This window comes from Colletes gigas, unplaced genomic scaffold (genome assembly GCF_013123115.1).
Source record: "Colletes gigas isolate AHSC1104 unplaced genomic scaffold, ASM1312311v1 Colletes_gigas_Sc00012, whole genome shotgun sequence".
Taxonomy (NCBI): Eukaryota; Metazoa; Arthropoda; class Insecta; order Hymenoptera; family Colletidae; genus Colletes; species Colletes gigas.
In genome coordinates, this window is record NW_025106641.1 from 7,579,704 (window position 1) to 7,595,069 (window position 15,366).

The 15,366-nt window shown below is 41.0% G+C and overlaps 1 protein-coding gene across 1 annotated transcript in view; it reads left to right on the top strand.

Moving 5' to 3' along the window:
- The window catches only part of LOC122398687 (angiogenic factor with G patch and FHA domains 1), a 31,153-nt gene extending 20,702 nt beyond the window's left edge, over positions 1 to 10,451 (top strand). The window contains exon 9 of the mRNA XM_043398785.1: positions 8,950 to 10,451. Coding sequence (XP_043254720.1) covers positions 8,950 to 9,099 — 150 coding nt within the window. The 3' untranslated portion in view covers positions 9,100 to 10,451. The remainder of the gene's footprint in view (positions 1 to 8,949) is intronic.
- Positions 10,452 to 15,366: the final 4,915 nt, after the last annotated feature.

Here is a 15,366-nt window from a genome sequence, read left to right on the forward strand (position 1 = left end):
TAGGAACGGTTTCGTTGCGTTCGTGTTTTGGTACGCGGAATCGATCCGACGACGTTAATCGAGGGGAAACAACGCGTTCGAACGGCGCACGGAGTCCGGCTCGAATTAGCGGAGCCGGGAATCCACGGTTCGTCCGGATTTTCCCTCATCCGGATCAAACACGGTCCCATTAAACCCCGGATATGAGTTTCCCACCGGCGCGCGCGAGATCCATCGTGTTTAACGAGCCACTGTACGAATCAAGTACGTTGCAGTGTTTTACCGTCGATGAGTAAAGGTCCACGGGGCTACAGAGTAAACGTTTTGAGAAAGGGAGATCGAACGTGGAAAGATCGAGCCACACGTTGATCACTAAAATTGACAAATCTGTCTTTACTAATATTTTAACACTTTAATTTAATATTTTTCTATTTACGTTGTGAACTCAACTAAAAAAAAAAATACATAACAATTGTACATCCTTGAACTATCTTACGGTACCTCAAATTCCGTTTCCGACGATCTGCCTATACATTTATTAAATATCGAAAGAAAGAAGGATTCGTGTCTTTTCAATTAGAAATATACACGTTTTGGATCCCTTGCAATAATTTTGATTTTCAAAGATGAATAAGATAAATGTATAGCGCGAAACACGAAAGTAGAGGCTCCAAGTAGGCCGTTACTCGGGTAATCGGTCTTGTCATGAACGTCCTTAGCTCCTTAGCGCAGGCTTCGATAAAGCGACGACGCTCGACGGTGTTCCGGCTCGGTCGCGATCAATCAGTTCGTAAATTTAAAAAGAGGCTGCTCCCCTCCCCCCTTCGCCCTCCCACGGGGGCGTCGGGACAGCTCTCCTGTCGCCGCGATTATTCCCCGGCTAGATACGTTATTGAAACGCCGTCTCGTCGGAGGTGCATATCCTGGCGGTGGTCGAAGTAGAACCGACGTATCGCCCACGCGCACCACACGTGATAGGTCGGTCCTCCTATCGTCGCCAGACGGCTTCCGTCTGGGTAAACACACCGACGTACCGAGCAGAGCCTGGCTGGCAGGGCTTACCGACTACGTAGGGACATCCATCACAGGATTATCGCGCGACCGTGCTCGCGCGCGGTCAGGACGCGCGGCATCTCTGTGTGTCTGGCTCTCCATAAAGCCGCCAAAGCGTGCATGTGCACGCCACACGTAAGACCCCTGCGTCTGCCCGGCTGTCTGTACGTTGGCGCGCCAATGAATCGGCGGCGTACGCGTACGCATTAAACTCGCCTGGAATTGACCGATAAAGTGGTTGAAGAGCAGTTTAAAGAGACAGGGAAAGGACAAGAAAGAGAAATCGAGAGAGACGACGGAGAACCGTGCGCGAGAGAGCGATACGATCGTCCGACAGGGGACCAGATACCAAACGAAGACCAAACGGAACCGGAAGAACCCGAACAGGAACATCTTTTTTATTTCGTGATCTTGAAATTTTTAAATTTGCGTACGATCGACACGTCGCATAATTTCAAATTTGTCAAATTTGATATATGCCAATCGCGAACTTTCAAAATAAAGTTTCGAATCGCAAACAAGGGGAAGACGAGCAAAAAAAGAGTATCGAGAAAGCGAAGAAACGTCGGAGAGGTGAAAAAAGAATACGCAGGAGGTAACAGGGCAGGGACATAGCAGAAACGTCGCGTCGAGTTTGGTCAGGATGCGCGGCATCTCTGTGTCTGGTCTCCGTGAAGCCGCCAAAGCGTGCATGTGCAAGACTGCGTCTGCCTATTTGTCTAATGCTCGTCTCGAACGGACGCGCGCGCGTGTATTCCGTGAACGAGACACGCGACGATCAACAGCGACTGACGATTTGTTACCCCCGTTCAGCGAATGTTTAGTTTAATCCAACGGTAATCGTTATTTCGCTGCGTTTAATGGATCGTAGCTGTCGGGGCTTCGTTTCTGTCTCGAACGAGCGGAAAGACTTCCTAAAAATTAAAGATAGTACAAGAAAACGATTCTCCACACATACGAGGCTAGAGCTCCATTAATACGCATTGTGTGAATTTTGAATCATTAAAATCCTTCGATCCGTCCAGAACTTACGATTTTTTAAAGATATGCATGAAATTACAGTAGAATATTCCTAGTCACTGGTCAGACATTATATTTTTGGTAAAGAATTTTTTTCTGGAAAGTGCACAGGATTTCGAGGGTATGTCTATTCACCAAAAATGATTGTAATTGGCCCCTGTAACCAAAAATAATTTTTCCAGAATGATTTGAAATTTTGTAATATAATTTTGTAATAACTTTTTAACTTCGTAAATATTACGCATAAAAATAAATCCTGTTGCAAACATATTTTCAACGACATATACTTCAAGAAAGTATAACAAAAAAAATCGACTTTTTAAAAATTGTAGATAATATACCCTCTTAAGGACTCGAATATGAAATATAAATAGTAACAGCGCAACGGAAGGGAAACACGATTCAGTTTTTGTGGGTTCGTTGCGATAATAAGGATAGAATTCCATTACTTGGAGCGCTTCCGTGGCCAGTAAATAAACGTTAACGCGGCAGCATACATTAACGCGCGCACACCTTGAAGCGACACGAGACTGGCGGTGACGAGGACGAAGGTACCTGCACCTTAGTTTATCTAGTTTAGTCTAGCAAGTCCAGAGTCTATAGACGGCCAAACACTAATTAATTCTGTGCAAACATGCCGCGGCTCGGCGAACAAGAGATCGTTGGCTCCGATGGCTGCGCGAGAACCTTCCTCCAAGAGTCGAGGAGATTCATGGAGTTTCGTGCGTTTCATTTCGGGCCTGTTTGGAGTATTTGCCAGGGAAAACATTGACCGAAAGTAATTGGCCCACATTTTCCGAGCGTGAAACTTCTGGTCTCGTAGCTTTAAGTAATTTCGGAGCACGTATTACGAGCACCGCCAGCTTAAATTCACGGCGCCCGGAGCGGAAAGTCTGTTTCGTGGACACGGTATCTCTTCGAAGCCAACGTCGAATGAATAATTACGTAGAAATTATGTTTCAACAGCAACGATCGAGGGAAATATTGATTTCGTTATAAATTATATATTACATTTAATTTCATATGGTCTTGGCGGAAGTTTAGAAGGAAACGTTACGCTGTTTAATAAGAATAATCGCAAACATCCGGAGATCATTGCCCCTTTCGACGAACGAATCAACACGTAAGAGGAATGATTTTTAAAGAGCATTTTATTACCGATGACACAACTACGCCTCCAGAATTTAAACTCCGCGAGCACAATCGTGTTTCCCATAAATTACGAAATTCGTTTCGGGACTTGTACTCCCATGTTTTTACTGTGAGCACCGAAAAGGTCATTTTCATCAAATTGCCAATTCAACAGTTATAATTTATCGATGTTAATTAACGAGTCACCGTCGATCTCGCAATATTATAGTTTGAGTAACTGCTAATAATGAACGACGATATATGTACACGAGCCTTGGTTACACCATCATGATTCTTTATTATCTGGTGTTTCGGCTACATCGGTTAGCCCCTCTTATTCTTTTTCTCCTCTGTTCCACAGCGAGCGGGAATAAACGCTAACGTGTGCGTAACAACGTTTCAGGTTGAGGTTTAATCGATGTGGCCGGAAAGTCGGATAATAAGGAACCGTTATGGTCTAACTAAGAATCAACTTTTGTACAAGGCTTTGTATATCCACTTTGAACTCCTTTTTGACGATTGTAAAACATTTTTTATTCGCGTACTTGCACGTCTTCGTTTTAATACACTTTAGGAAAGCCAACTTCAATCAAAATAATGAATTAAAAATTGCTGTTTTTATTTTTCATAATACTTTATCGTCGAAAGTGGTATAAGTCGATTTGTTAATTGTTAACAATTTTTAAAGTATAAAAAAAAATGGACTTACATTGCCAGAAGATTTTAAAATTCTACGTCACCGCGAACGGTTGATCCATATATTCGTGTGAAGAATCCCTTCCTGGGAGCTTCGGTAGTAGGGAAATTAGGAAATAAAAACTGGTTGAAATTGTTGAGAAGTGGTTCGACACGGAGGCACGATCCTCGCGCGAAATACGGTGTTTCGTGGGTGAAACGCGTCGGTGGTGGAGCGTCAGGACGGGAAAAGCGATGACGGACGGAGGCGTCGAAGGAATAAGCGGGAAAATCGCGCCGAGACAGAGGAAGCGCGACGTTTATTTCGCCGGGTACGTCGACGGCGGTGGCAGACATAGTGGCGACGTTGTAAACGAGCAAAGTTTCAAACCCAATATGCTGTCTCCGGGCTCACCGGAGCCCATATTCAACCTGTTAAGGTGCGGTGCACGTGCGTCCGCGCATCGCTTCCCGGCATGCCAGACAGGCAAACCGGGACAAACTTTCGAACTGGCACAGACCGTCTGGCACCCTACCACCTACCGTCGCGGCGAACCCGCGAATTCTCAATATGTTATTGTACCACGGCACCGTTTTATCTGGATGCCGACGACCGGCATCGAACGACCGACTGCGGCGTCTGGGGGAGGCTCTCTCGACCCGGGAATTTCATTCCTCTATCGAACAACCCGAAAGTTCAATAGGTGCACACGTGCACCAGGGGAGACACACTGGGCCAGAATTCGTTCGCGACAAAAACAATCAATCTCGAGTGAGAATCAAGGTAGTACGCGGAAGGTGTATCTTTCAACTTGTCAACGCTTACTACCCTTAATAGGGTCAGTTGCCCTAATATGGAATACTGTTTTTTATACACACGTTTCAATTGCTTGTAGAATTTTTATAAAAACTTAAATAGTATCGATTTATAGGAAATTTTATGCTCTTTTGACTGGTAACAGTAAATTTTAGGAAATGTTTACTTTTTTTATTGAGGTCTCCATTTTCCATATTAGGCTCACAGTGCTTATAATATGGAATGCTATATAATAATATTTTTATTAATAGCATCAATGAAATGAGAGCTTTGTAGAGGGTTATCTCAACCCCTAAATATAATAATTTGTATTTCTTATATTTTTGCATATCAAGAGCATTCTGTACTCTTTTGAGAATTAAAATTTCCCATAAATGCAACAGCCTACAACACTTAAGGAGTTTTATTAACGAAACGTGTCTCGTAAAAATCTTTCGTTTCCAGACAGGGTCCAAAGTAGCCCAATTTCTATCGTTTTTACAAGTTCTATAATTTGGAGACAATTTCTACACTACACAGAACACCGTTTTAATAATTTTTTGACTGTTCAGAAAAAAATGAGATCGTAGTAAACACAACTTTGAAAATCCAAATTTATGCGCACTTGACCATCAAAAGCGAGGATCTGATGTTAAGAAGTACACGTCTGTCGGGACTAAATGGGCTTGGGTCGGAGAGAAACGAAATCAGAATATGAAAGAAACGAGAGAACAATAGGATGCAAATATGAAATAGGTACGAGGTCGTAGACACTGCAGTCGCCGGCGACCAGTTTGCATCGTCTAATTGGTAATCACGGTGCATTGCCTCGGCTTGCCCGTGTCGTTCATCCATGCAGCTTGGCCTATTTGCCTATTTTCCACCCTTTTAGTTCCCGCCTTGGCATCGAACATCGGTTTTCGCCTTTTCTCGCCGCGGCGGTTCGACGGTTTATTGTTCCTTTTATGGCCACTTTCGCGACCTCGGAGTGGCGTGCTTTTGCACAGTCCACGCCCCCCTAAGCGCGAATAAGACTTTTAGTCCGCGATCGTTTCGTACCTGAGAATGTATTACCATTTCCAACAAGTTACCTGCACATCATTTAATTTAAATTTCTTCTTTTTTTTTTACTAAGATCGAGGAGAAACTAATCAATTTGTACTAATAATCTTATTTAACGATCGAAGAGCTCCTAGAATCACTCGGTATTCTTTTGTCAATAAAATTGCAAAGTGACAATTATGTCAGACTTCGAAATCCCGGTTTATTCAGTGGAATTAAATTATTTATAACCCAGTGGCTAACATTGCCGCGACCTGGCTCGAATTTAGAAAGCAGAAAATTTTGTCATAAAACAAGCCACGATATCTGGGTCGCAACATTCGAGTGGCCATCGATCAGACGCGATGGAAATAATTCAATGATCGGGAGGTTCCACGGTCGACTTGGACGTCTGTGTTTCGCATTATGAAGCTCCATCGGTTCAGCCATCGATTTATATCTGTCTGCATCGTATATAAGATAACAAGTAGGTACGCCGCGCGATCGTCTCACAGACACTTTTAATCCGTTTTTAATAAGTAATCCGGGGTATCATTGTCTCGACCATCTGTCCATCGCGAGCAGCTGTGATAAGTTTAGACCCTGACGGTCGATGGCCCACGTACCGTCTCTTTAAAAGATTGGATCAAGCCAATCAATGTTTGCAAACCTCTATTAGACGCAATGGAGCGCATTCCGATCGGAGGTGGATGGACTAAATATATCACTGACTGCATTTTGTCCTCTCGACGAACAGCGTTTTTACGAGAAACGAACCACGCTTTACCGTGACTCGAGAAAATTTTATAGTTCCTTGAAGAGACTTTGGAAAAGTTATAAAAATTATTACAAGCAATTTACAAATTTTTTAATTGCTAATCAACGATCAAACCGGTTCGAATTTTTCGTAATGTTTCGTATTCGAAAACAATGCTGTTTACGATCGAGTACGATTTGGCTGTTGCGTCTGTTCATTACTCGCTGTTTCTACTTATACTGTCGTTCAACTCGAACACTATAACCTGCAACTTGCCTGGTACGAGATGATTTTATTCTCTCTTTTCGACTTGTTTTCTCGCGATAAACCACCCCCTCGTCGATTGTAGCATAACGTAACGCCCTGTACGTTTCACTAGGAACAGTCGAACATCGTGACATCTCTATCGACAGCGCAATATTAATAATTGTACGGGTGTTCCAAAAAAAAAAAAAAAAACTATGGATTGGTCTCCGAATGGAAACAAGTTTCGACGTACCTGTTGTATAACAATCGACCCCCGTTTGTACCGCAAATATTCCAACTTCGTCGAAATGGCGTTTCGTATGCAGCAACCTAGTAATTCTATTCGAGGTAACGTTCCGTCCGGGAGATTAATCATTTTCGTGACATAAATCGGGTAAAATATATTCGCGAGGTCCGTTCGGCCAGCGGAGCAAGAGAGAGAGAGGGTGGATAGAAGAAAACAGACGAGCGAGCGCCAGTTATAATATATACAAGTGGTCTAGACAGCCCAGACGGATGCATCATCATCGCCATCATCGTCGAGCGAGAAAGCGAAACTCGAGTCGAGCCGTTTTGCTCCTGAACGTCTCGCGAGCTCGTCAATCGGGTAACGAGCGCTCATTTTACGCGCACGATAACGCGTCTGTCGCTCGATCATGATCCGTTCTCGTCTTTCTTCCTCGGCTGCTCTCTTTCGTCGATCCTCCGCCCCATTGTTCCTTCTTCTTACGCCGGGAAGAAGCGCGACCGACGAAAGACGCAGCCTTTCGGCGATCAGGCGCCATTGCGTTTCACGATCGAAAACAATATTATCCGCGATTTCCACGTAGATCGTTCGAAACGCTCGCGAACCATACAACATTTTTCCTTCGTCGGATTTACGCTTGACAAATTAAAAAAAGAAAAACGATTATTAATAATCCCAGTTATTCTAAGAAGCGCTGGTCGCTGTATTAGAACTACGTTTATTATTATATTTCGTCGGTTTCTTAGCTTTCTGTTTCTTTAATGCGCTGTTCCCGCAGTCTGACGAATTCAACGTAGGCAAAAGTAAGAACACTTGGCTCAATTAAGGCCTGAAAACTATTCGCAGTGTTGCATTCTGCAGCCACTTAAAAATTTCAAAGGAGGCTCTCTCAAGGCGTAAAAAGCGAGCAAAGGACCGTTATAAAGCGTATCTCAAGATTTTCTGAGGCGCTCGACCCTCCGCGAGTCGAGAAAAATTTCTGATAACATTTAACGGGTTATATATTGAATCACGTAGATGTTCCTGCAATTTTCGCGACTTTTTAACAATTCAACCGAATAATTACTGTTCAAGAAAGACATCGATTCAATATTTAAAACATCGAGAATTTAATACGACGATTGAAAAATTATAAGATTTGGTCGCGTTTATCAATTACATGCAACATGAACGCCCATAGGTGGCCATCGCAAACGATGTTCTGATTATCTTCTCGTAAATTGCAAATTTAATTCCTTGATTTATTTAGAGTATCGTTAAATCCCGAAGCTTGTTTTTAACGTTAAAAGTGACCGTACAATGTAAGATGTATTATATATTTTGGTGTCAGGGTTTTATATATTAATTTTAATTCGTGGTCGCGTATAATAAAAGTAGCTTTCTCGAGGCGTCTATCTCCAGCTAGATCGGGACCTTGTTTTCGCGTTCCCGCACGAAATCCTTTCCTCTTGTTTCCTTTTTACGCTCTTTCCATTCTCTCCTTTTCGTCTTTTTCCCTTTCAACCAAGTAAGTCAAGTGTCGACGACGGCCAGATAGGGCCTCATTTACAAGCCAGACGGGGGAGGCCACTTGGCCCAAATACGCCCGGGAGAGGGTATTCTGCCCAGTGGATGCGACTCAAAACTTAAAATAACCCTCTCCCGATAAGAGCGGCCGCCGAATAACGTTTCGCTTCCTCGTCCGACCTGCGCCATGTTTCTTGCATTCATTTCGCCCGGGGACGTCGAAGAATCGATCGGGACGCAAACAATACGATCAAATCGAACAAACAGGATTCGCCTCTATAATTTAAACGAAGACGGTATTTTTCTCTTTTAATTTAAAATAACCTTTTTCTTTTCTACACGCGTATTTTCTCCTTTCTTTTTAGACAGGTTGTTTTATACTCGAGGAACGATTCATTAGTGGATTTTTGAACGCGAAAGATGTTTATTCGCAGCGAATAAAATGAAAATTGAAGGAGAACTCGATAAAGTTCGCGTTTGTTTGTGCTTCTGTTTCAGATATCGATGACGAGTAATCCCAGCAAAACCGGTCTCGGAGCAACAAGCGAATTTCCTACGATCGAAGTAGATTCTACGACGGAAAAGAAGCAAGCACTGTGGCGAAAGACTCAGCAGCGTTACAAAGAAATAACCGATCAAACGCAATAATCACGCCGTGAACGTTCGTTGCGTTATGTTTCGTTAAAAATGATACTCACGAATGGTGGCAACCAGGGAACGATCGTTATAAGTTTTTAATCAATAAGAGTGTTATTTATTCCGATCGTCGATCGTGCGTTCGGAACGAGTCGTTGAAGTTAGTACAAAGTGATACAAGCATAGTTAAGAATAATTAAGAAAACTTGACGTTTTGATAGAAAGGGAAAGAACACGTGTATAACAGGATTTTAATTTGATAATATCGACACGTCTCACACTATTTACTATTGAACAATACTTCAAACACGTTTGTTGACTGATTAGATTCGTGTCTATGTTACGAATAGATTTCTTGTACATTCGTGGCTCCCCGAACACGCGTCAATATTTTTACAACAAAGAATCTACGTTTCTTGTACGATGTAGAAATTGTGCAAGTCCGATGTTAGGGATCTATCCAATTCCGAGGCATACAGAATAATTTCTTTCCATGCATTTTCTTGAAAATTAAAATTATTGTGGAATTCCAATTGGAAGCACAATATTGTTTTGAAACGACCTTTCAAGTTTTATTATTTATTTTGACTGATGATCGAACGATGTACGATTTTAATGAAGTCAGTTATTGGAAAATCATACGAGTACAAAATTTTTTAACGTAGATTTACACTAAAGTAGATTTAGTGATTGTTTGACTTGAGCGACGAAAAGATGTTTGAGAACTGTAGTTCTTCATGTATACTCGTTATCGAGCTTGCAAATGAGCTCGATTATATGGAGGTAATTAAATTTTTCACTTTTTCGAGGGTTGAAACATAGCTATTAAATTTTGATTAGGCTACGCGATATCGAGACTCGTATGAAAATATACTTGCATGCTTACTGTAACGCTTTAGATATAAATTGGACTGTTTTATTCCTTCCTCCGGCGAAACATTATAAACTTGGCAATTTATAAGGTAAAAAGCAACCTTTTAGTATGAAAACGAACTGTAAAATTATTTGTACAGGGAGCGCCTGTACAACCGCTGTACAAGTTTCCATAAAAAGGAAAATCATGGAATTCTGTAATTGTAAATTTATATTTATGTAATAAGTTATACAATTAAAACCTGAATCAAATATTTTGAATCCTGTAAAAAAAAATCTCAGCGACGTTCACCGAGAGAATTTTATTATATGTGCACACGATTTTGTCCTGTACATATACAATATAAAACTCGAGGGTTACATTTCATTACGATTTTTCTCTCTATCTCTTCTTTTTATTTTTAATTTCTTTCTTTTTATGCGATGTGATAAACGTAATAAAGCCGTGTTAATAATAAATAGGATATCAAATTTTTTAAATTAATTTGAAATGCAAGGGATGCTGTTTTTAAATAATTTTGTTTGTTTTAGTTAAAACTGTATACGTTGTGCACGATATTTAAGATTCTGATAAATGCAGTGTTTATCAACCGCAGCTCGCCTCTTTGAGCAGTCTTGCGTTAAATAAAAAATAATTAACGAAGAATCTGTTTGAAAAAAACATCCCCGTATCTCCAATAGCTCTCAAGATGGCATTAAAGGGGCGAACGTTACGAGGGTGGTTTCGCCCTTTAAACTCGAGTTTCCTCGGCGAAAAAGAAACACGAGTTCCTTATATTTGGCTGCTCCGCAAACCCGCAAAGTTTCGTCAAAAATTGGCGACGGACACTTCGCGGATGTTCCTCCGCGAGTGCCTCGTCTGGAGTAGGCCTAAACCGTTCGTAGCTGACGTTCCGGTCGAAGTGGCCTGGAAATCACGAGAAATGTCGTGGCTCCGCGGCGCCATAAAAATAATGAAGATCGAGCAACGCTGGAAGTAGTTTATTATGAAAACCGCACGATGTGCCGAAGGAGTTAAGGGCTTGGCCTAAACTTACGGCTCGCTTCGTACACTTGGCGAGGTCTTTGCACCGTGAAGTTTGCTTTATAAATATCGTCGGTGCACCGCAGGAGTGTCTAGAGAAACGAACCGTGGTCTTGGATGAAACGAACTGGTCTAGCTCTTTGCCTCAATCGCAACAAACTTCGTCCTCGTTTTCGATTATTTTCCAATCGACCCGGAGACTCATCAAATGATAACCAGAACGCGCGTTGCCGATCGGACTTATACCTCGCGTGTGTGTGTGTATATGTGAGAGCTTGCTATAGTTCAAACATCGAAGAGATCAATATACACGCGTATCTGGGTTAGTGAACAAATAAAGCGGTGGAAGTTTTATTGTAAAGTAAGATCATAGTACGAAAGTTATATCACTGATCAAGTAAGTTCTGTATAAATATTGGCAGTATTTAATAATTTTCGTAAAAGACCGCTACCCGGGAGTTTTTACTTAATCTAATATTTTTATATTTGTTTGTTTCAGATAAACCATATGGAGAAGTGGAGTCAATCGGTCGAGTACTTGTGAGAGATCGTGGCCCTCTGCTGGCGAGTGTGAGAAGTGTCACCATAGTCTATCTAATCAGCGTCAACGTTAGACGATTTCAACGATGGGTTTAAATTGATCATACATTAACTATACTAAGCAACAAATTGATTTACTTGTGTTGTTTGTCTGAAAAAAATTCTCGAAAGTCATCACCTATTTAAACAATTTCTAGGGATAAAGGACGTTTCAAACGAAGATCCCCAAGGATTTACAAAGTTACTAAAGTAGAATGATTGAAGATGGTAAAAAATTGGGCTTTGTCGCGTCTAAATCGCTGTTTTCATGCATCTGGAAAAGCGGGTTCGCAATTAGCGGCAAAGCGTTTCTCGGAAATAAAGCGGTCCTGGGCCAGTCGGTAAAATATACCCGTCATACTATTCCCGGGTAATCTCGGGACGGCACCCGTGGTCTCTTCGTCTTGCGTAAGAGACTTTCACGCGCTCGATAAATTCACTCCTAGTCCTACCAGCTGATCCTTCGTCCCGATAACGGGACAGGACGTTCCCGTGTTCCCGCGAAACTGTTTGTCAGAGGGAAGATACCCGGGGACGAAACTGACCGGGTTCGATGATTAAAGCGGCCAATCCATTTCTTTGCTTGTCACCGCCGTGTTTCCTGCCACGTGTCTTCGTGTTTTACGACGCTCGTGCCCGCGGTTAAGCCCGTTTACGAGCACCGCTGTGAAAACGGCGGACATACGTCGCCGCGTTCATTAATTCCGACCAGCGAGAGACCGTCGCGCGAGCATACGCGCAATTAAGAGCAACTTCGCGACAGCCGATCAAAGCCTGGAATCGGGCTCAGCATCTTTCGAGGGGCTGGAGATATTGCCCCCCGAGATAGGCTCGAGCTGATTATTATACCCAACGAAAAAGTTATCGATACGAAAATTCAGAATCTGTGTGTTTGTGATTTCCTTACGACTCCTGCTATCTTCGTCGAATCGCGATGATATTCTTTTTAGGTGTTCTTTACGCTTCGATGGAAAGCATAGGCCACTTAATTCGCAAAAATACGAGCTACGATTTCTGTTATTTCAATACGAAAAACTTTGTAATAATTTGGGAACTTGAACTTATGGTCAGTGCTCTCTGCGATAAAACGCCCAAGTTTTTAGCGAAATATTTCGTGAGCTTGGCGCTAGATAGGAGAGTTATTTGGACATTTTAATAAAATAATAGAATTTGGTGGTCTATTGCGGGTCTTTCGATTCTTGATTCGAAATATTGTCAAAGTGTTAATTTATTACAATTTATGAGTTACAGATACCTAATAAAACCCGTGTTCTTAATACGACGACACGTAATATCCTTCTAAGCAGGCGCTGAAATTTATCGTTCATAAATTGAATTAGTCCTTACATGCGTGTAGAAAGATATACTGCAATTGTAGCAGCGCGCAATTAACAATTAGCGGTGAAGTATTTTATTTATTCGTAGAAGTTGAGTTCTAAAAATATCGAATTAGTTTGTTTCATCGATTCCAAACATTTTTCTTAGCATTTTCTTCTCTAAGCATGGACGTTCGATTAGAAAATCCACTGGATGTTTTGCTTAAATTTTCACTCTGTATTCAGAGTGATCGTTCCATTCGGATCGCACGGTCGCGATACGGGTTTCTTAAACACTCGCAATTTTTAAACAAACGTATATTATGCTTTGATTCTTGTTCGCATATCTTAATCCTGATCTGGGATATCGATTTCCTTCGGCGTAAGCCAAAGGAATGTTTTTCGTTCGGAGATACGGAGCCGCAAAGATACAGGATTCCACGGACTCTTGCGCGACTGGCGCGATAAACAAACGCAGAGACGATCATTAAGAACAACTAATTATATATTTATAACGTACTTTTATCATTAAAATATACTAGTACGATACGTACATACACCGAGTCATTACATTAGTTGTTTAAACGTGTAGTGTCAATAATTTTCTAATTGGACCCGTCCGGCAGGCTTTTTTCGCTGTTCTTATTTACTTGCAAATTGCTCGGCTACGATACCGATACGATTATTACCTACACTAATCATAAGTTTCGTTTCAGTTTAATATTTCATATGGGAAACTTTTCTTTCGTACCAAAGAAATGAAATCACGAAACTGGTACTAGCCAAAGCGAGCAAGACAATAATTAAGCATTTACAAATACGGCGGACAAGATTGTAATCTTTTTTGATGAGTTAATTAAAGCGAACTAAAATTGCTTTCACGGTGAATTAGTCGCGACCATCTCGACTATAAATAAGAAAATTAAATTCACCATTTTCGAGATACTACATTGCTCGGAATAATAAAATACAGGACAGTCGTTGGTGATCGAATGGCATCCAAGTTAAATTGATTTTTCTTTTATTATGTCAGAAATATTCGATTTTTATTCGATATTTGTGCAAAAAATGTGGTATTTTTGGAACTCGTCGTTGGTACAATCCCTCTACCTAATTACAAAATGGCGAATCGGTTTAATGTCAATTTAATTGGACGACTTTCACACATTTCTCGAACGCTGAAACTCCGAATCATAACGAGAACAATTTTACGAAAGATAATTCTCTGCTCGCATGTTCGAGTAATTTCACGTAGTTGCAAGATCAAGTTTCTTCGAATGCAAGCAAATTACCGTGATAATTAGATACACGGCAGTAAACACGAATTGTTTCGCGAAACGATGTTTCTACGGAAGATAATTTGAGAAACTGGACTCGATCGTATTTCTCCCGGTTGCATGTAGGGCTCTTCTCTTCCGGTTATTCATGATTCATAGGTGCGAACAAGGATATGTTGCAAGTTTATGACCGCCAAGATAATTACGCGTGACAGACGCGAAGAAATCGAGTTTCATGTTTTCGCGGAATTAAATTTCGACTTTGACGAGAATATATCTCGTTCGGTTCGAGAGAATATTCCGCGCGTATTGAAACCAGTTCGGTATCTACGATCGCGTGGGTATTTCAGTCGGCGTTTAACGTTCTAGCAAAACAATAAGAAACAGCCACGATAAAGATAAATTTAAAAAATCAGGTTGGAACAAAGATATCTTTATTCGATTATTGTAGTATGGAATAAAAATTGTATTCAAACACAAATCAATAAAGAGTTATGGAGAAATTATAGACACATAGATTTTGAATTTTATATCGATTATCTGGCTTGAGAGTTAACTTTAATACTACTGGTAATCGGGCAGTAAATCCATACTGTGTGAAATTAGCTCGGAGCAGTAGTCGTCGAGGGAAAGTTTTTCACGCGTTGAGCATAAATTTTTGCTGGTTGTTCATAGGTATTCATCGCATGTCGCGTGGTAATCAACTGATCAACTAAGCCCTAGGGTAAATTGCCCGTTATATATATCTACCTAGTTATGAATTATTGTCCGGTTACAACACCTGGGTGTGTCTATCTGAAGTAACCAATGCAACCTTACATCAACGACGTTATGGTCACAACATTTTGAGACTGTGTTTAGTGTTTGCTGAAATAAATATATCGACAATTAGAAATATTGTGTTCCATTGCTACTAATCATGTGACGTTTCATATAAGAAAGTAGTACACTTTGTATTTATATGAAACTCAATATCTGTGTGTTTGTGAGTGTAACTTCTACTATCTTCATCCAAACTACACGAAGTTTTATTTAGTTTCAATAAAAATAGTTGCTATATAGTAACTAATGTGAAATTAATTTTTGTTTCGGTTAAAACTAATGGAACTAAAGAAATAAAGAAAAGGTGTTCTTTAAGATTTTTTACTACAAAGGGAGACCTGTAATTTTTGTAAATCTAATCTGTAACTAGTATTTTACCCTATAGATA